We start from the raw sequence: 5000 nt of genomic DNA on the forward strand, positions 1-5000 counted from the left end.
CATTTTGCGTAATAGGAGAGCTTTAATGACTGTGAGTGTAACGTGTCTGTCTCTCAGGTCTGAAGGTAGACGGCGTGTACCGCCGCTGTGGCCTCGCCGCCAAAGTCACCCGATTAGTGGAGGCACTGATGACATCACCGGGCTCCGCCCCCCTGGAGGCTGATGAGCAGGGAGTCCTGGACGCCGGTGCCGCCCTCAAACAATATGTCCGCCAGCATCAGCAGAGCCTGATCCCCGAGGCCGAGAGACTCCAGTGGATCCAGGCTGCAGGTAGAACCAGAACATCTAGAATCACTACATCTAGAACCAGTACATCTAGATCCAGTACATCAAGTACCAGTACCTCTAGAACCAGTATCTCTAGAACCAGTACATCTAGAACCAGTACATCTAGAACCAGTACATCTAGAACCAGTACCTCTAGAACCAGTACATCTAGAACTAGTACCTCTAGAACCAGTACATCTAGAACCAGTACCTCTAGAACCAGTACCTCTAGAACCAGTACATCTAGAACCAGTACCTCTAGAACCAGTACATCTAGAACCAGTTCATCAAGTGCCAGTCCTCAAGTATAAGAACATAAATTACCTCCATGTATTAGTAGTATTACTGCAGTAATACTGCAGTATCAGTAGTATTACTGCAGTATCAGTAGTATTACTGCAGTATTAATGCAGTACTTCTTCTCAGTGATTTCAGACGAGCGCTCCAGGTTCTCTTCGTACCGACGGCTGCTCCGGAAACTTCCTGAAGACAACAGAGCCACGCTGAACGCACTGTTTGGACACTTCTACATGTAACACACACACACACACACACACACACACACACACACACACACACACACACACACACACACACACACACACACACTCACACACTTCATTTATGTAAATAAAAAGTACAACATTATTTGCATGTTGAAGTGTGTGTAGAGGAGTATCCTGAAGGAAGCTGAAGTGTGTGTGTGTGTGTGTGTGTGTGTGTGTGTGTGTGTGTGTGTGTGTGTGTGTGTGTGTGTGTGTGTGTGTGTGCAGGGTCCAGGTGTTCTCCCAGGTGAACAGGATGTCAGCTCAGAACCTGGCTCTGGTCCTGATCCCCTCTCTGTTCCAGACTCTGAACCCGGACCTGCTGACGCTCACCAGAGAGTTCATCATCCACCACTCGCTGCTCTTCCTGGTGACGCCTTCACTTACCCTACAATAAGTTATTATTAATAAAGGACTGGAGTTAATGATAATATCTGATTTATGTTATTGTGTGTGTGCAGACGCTGGGTGGAGAGGAAGAGGAGGAGGAGCAGATCACCGTCTTCTGAGGTTTCCTCCTCACGTTATATTTTAATAAAGCTTTAGTTTATTTTGGGGAAGATCAATGTTCTCCTGTTGGTCAACATGAACACATGAACTGTTAGCATGTGTTAGCATACATTAGCATCTGACTGCATGTTTTAGCATATGTATATATTTTATTAGCAAATGTCATTCTGTTCATATTTGATATAATCTGTTAGCATATATATATATATATGTATTAGCATATATATATATATATATATATATATATATATATATATGTATGAGCATATATATATATATATATTAGCATATATATATATATATGTATTAGCATATATATCCTATTTCTGTTAGTAACCCTTAGCATCTGTTAGCAACCCTTAGCATCTGTTAGCAACCCTTAGCATCTGTTAGCAACCCTTAGCATCCGTTAGGAACCATTAGCATCTGTTAGCAACCCTTAGCATCTGTTAGCAACCCTTAGCTTCTGTTAGCAGCCCTTAGCTTCTGTTAGCAACCCTTAGCATCTGTTAGCAACCCTTAGCATCTGTTAGCAACCCTTAGCTTCTGTTAGCAACCCTTAGCATCTGTTAGCATCATCAAAATATTTTTATTAAACCGTTAGTTTCTTTTGGGGAAGATCAAAGTGTTTATCTCTCCTGTTGGTCAACATGAATACATTATGAGCATGTTTTAGCACACAATAGCATCTGTCTGCATCTGTTAGCATTTATATACAGTATATATATATATTATTATTTTTAGCGTATGTTAGCATATACTTTATTAGCATCTGTCTACATCTTTAAGCGCTTGTTAGCATCTGTTAGCATCAACAAAATATGTTATTAAACCTTTGTTTTCTTTTGGGGAAGATGAAAATGTTTGTCACGAATACATTTGATTATTAGAATTAAAGTTGTATTTATAAAAAGGGGAACTGATATGTTATCAGGAGTTTACATTTTCACATTATTATATATACTTTTATCTTTCATTACTCTAATATTTTATCATCTTATATTGTATTATTTTTGGTTAATTTCTTGTATTGTTAAAATAAAAGAGGAACATCTCTAACGTCTGCAAACAACCTCACTTTATTGATTAAGATGCAAACAGAGAAACATGCAGGTGAGGAGAGCTCTGATTGGCCGTCACATATACACGTTCTCCTCTGAACTCTGCGCTGGTGTTTCCACGGAAACAGCAGGATTACAGGGAACTGTGGACAGGATAACAAGTTAGCATCTGTTAGCATTCAATAGCATCTGTTAGCATACATAGCATCTGTTATAATCTCTTAGTATCTGTTAGCATTCAGTAGCATCTGTTAGAATCTTCTAGTATCTGTAAGGGTATATTAGCATCTGTTAGCATCTCATCATTGTAAATAAACCAGTGTTACCATAGTGACACTCGTCCTCCTCCCTCTTGTTGCCACGGTGACTGTGCATCTCCACGTACAGGTTGTCCTCCAGCGGACCTGAAGCAGCGGATCATTAATAACATAAAATATTAACTAAAGTTACTAAACCAATCAGTGAAGCTTCAGGTGTGTGTGTGTGTGTGTGTGTGTGTATGTGTGTGTGTGTCCCTGTCTCTGATTGGCTCATACCTGAACGCCTGATCCGCTGCTTCCTCTTCCTGTTGAGGACGAACAAGATGATGATGATGAAGAGGAGGAGGAAGAGGAGGATCAACACCGTCACCAACACACTCCTGCTGCTGAGATCTGCTGACACACACACACACACACACACACACACACACACACACACATATTGCACGTTCAACAACAAAATCATCACGAGTTATGATTTCTTTACTTCCTCTAATATCTGTCTTCAGGCTCCACAGAGAGGACAGGCTACTGATGCTAATGAGGCTAATTATGCTAATGAGGCTAATGAGGCTAATGAGGCTAATGATGCTAATGAGGCTAATGATGCTAATGAGGCTAACGTCAAAGCAAAGAGTTGTAATGTTAAAGTTACACCTATTATGGAGGCGTGTGGTGTAGTGGGTTGTGCCGTGGTGTTGGGGTCAGGGGGTCACAGGTTCAAACCCCACTGCAGTCAGCATGTAGTTGTGTCCCTGAGACACATTACATTGCATTTAGCTGACGCTTTTATCCAGAGCGACTTACAATAAGTACATTCGACCAGGAAGACACAACCTTGAAGAAAACAGAATCATAAAGTACATCAGGTTTCATAGAGCCAAACATTTCAAGTGCTACTCAACTGGCTTTAGATAAGCCAGTCCTTTATTAGTATATAAGTGCTTTGTTAATAGTTCTATCGCTCGAGGTGGAGTCGAAAGAGATGAGTTTTCAGTCTGGAAGGTGTGTAAGCTATCTGCTGTCCTGATGTCAATGGGGAGCTCATTCCACCATCTTGGAGCCAGGACAGCAAACCCACGTGTTTCTGCTGATGGGAACTTGGGTCCCCCTCGCAGTGCGGGACACTTCATCCCAAAGTGCTCCTGTGGGGAATGCCCACAGTACTGAGTATGTAAGTCGCTTTGGATAAAAGCGTCTAACAAGTGACATGTGATGTTAAAAGTCAAAGTAGTGACTGTAGTCGCCGCAGCCCAGCCCAGAAGGGGGCGGGGCCTAATGCAGAGGGAAGGTACCTAATTGGCTGCTCTCCCCCTCCACCAGCAGCAGGAAGTCCCTCCTCAGCACCCGCGTCCCGTCCTCCTCGTACACCTGCAGGCTGTAGTTCCCTGAGTCTCCGGGCTGGACCCGGCTGAAGCGCAGCGAGCCGTCGTGGAGCAGCTGGCAGCGGCCGTGAGGGCAGGCCGTCACGTTGTTCTTCAGAGAGACCAGCAGGTCGGGGTGAGTCCAGCGCACGTCCTGCTTCAGCTGCAGCTGGTGGTCAGAAGTCAGCAGCACCGCCCCCCCGCTGTGAGCCCTGATGACCTCTGAGGCTGGGGTCAAAGGTCACACTGTGAATAACTCCTGCATCACTGTGGTCTCTCACAACCTTCTCTGCAACACCTAGCTTATTGTATTCTGACATGTTTATAGTTCACTTCTCTTTATGGCACCTTGGTCTGCCTCATCATCTGCATTATAGAACTCACTGTTCCTGGGTCAGGGGTCAGGGGTCAGGGGTCATAATGCTGACTCAGGGGTCAGGACTCATAATGCTGACTCAGGGGTCAGGACTCATAATGCTGACTCAGGGGTCAGGGGTCAGGGGTCATAATGCTGACTCAGGGTTCAGGACTCATAATGCTGACTCAGGGGTCAGGACTCATAATGCTGACTCAGGGGTCAGGGGTCAGGGGTCATAATGCTGACTCATGTCAGGACTCATAATGCTGACTCCGGGGTCAGGACTCATAATGCTGACTCAGGGGTCAGGACTCATAATGCTGACTCAGGGGTCAGGACTCATAACGCTGACTCAGGTCAGGACTCATAACGCTGACTCAGGTCAGGACTCATAATGCTGACTCAGGTCAGGACTCATAATGCTGACTCAGGGGTCAGGACTCATAATGCTGACTCAGGTCAGGACTCATAACGCTGACTCAGGTCAGGACTCATAACGCTGACTCAGGTCAGGACTCATAATGCTGACTCAGGTCAGGACTCATAATGCTGACTCAGGGGTCAGGACTCATAATGCTGACTCAGGGGTCAGGACTCATAATGCTGACTCAGGGGTCAGGACTCATAATGCTGAC

The 5000-nt window shown here is 44.7% G+C and overlaps 2 protein-coding genes across 6 annotated transcripts in view; one reads left to right on the forward strand and one right to left on the reverse strand.

Moving 5' to 3' along the window:
- The window catches only part of LOC117556722 (arf-GAP with Rho-GAP domain, ANK repeat and PH domain-containing protein 1-like), a 35732-nt gene extending 33480 nt beyond the window's left edge, over positions 1–2252 (forward strand). For all 5 annotated transcript variants that reach the window (XM_034232215.1, XM_034232216.1, XM_034232213.1 and 2 more), the window contains 4 exons: positions 58–270; positions 694–799; positions 1041–1182; positions 1274–2252. In XM_034232215.1, coding sequence (XP_034088106.1) covers positions 58–270; positions 694–799; positions 1041–1182; positions 1274–1321 — 509 coding nt within the window. In that variant the 3' untranslated portion in view covers positions 1322–2252. The remainder of the gene's footprint in view (positions 1–57; positions 271–693; positions 800–1040; positions 1183–1273) is intronic.
- Positions 2253–2383: 131 nt separating this feature from the next.
- The window catches only part of LOC117556723, a 4907-nt gene continuing 2290 nt past the window's right edge, over positions 2384–5000 (reverse strand). Inside the window, exons 4-7 of the mRNA XM_034232217.1 lie at positions 3939–4235; positions 2920–3036; positions 2710–2787; positions 2384–2526 (exon numbers count right to left, since the gene is read on the reverse strand). Coding sequence (XP_034088108.1) covers positions 2459–2526; positions 2710–2787; positions 2920–3036; positions 3939–4235 — 560 coding nt within the window. The 3' untranslated portion in view covers positions 2384–2458. The remainder of the gene's footprint in view (positions 2527–2709; positions 2788–2919; positions 3037–3938; positions 4236–5000) is intronic.

The sequence above is a fragment of the Gymnodraco acuticeps genome, unplaced genomic scaffold, assembly GCF_902827175.1.
Source record: "Gymnodraco acuticeps unplaced genomic scaffold, fGymAcu1.1, whole genome shotgun sequence".
NCBI lineage: Eukaryota > Metazoa > Chordata > Actinopteri > Perciformes > Bathydraconidae > Gymnodraco > Gymnodraco acuticeps.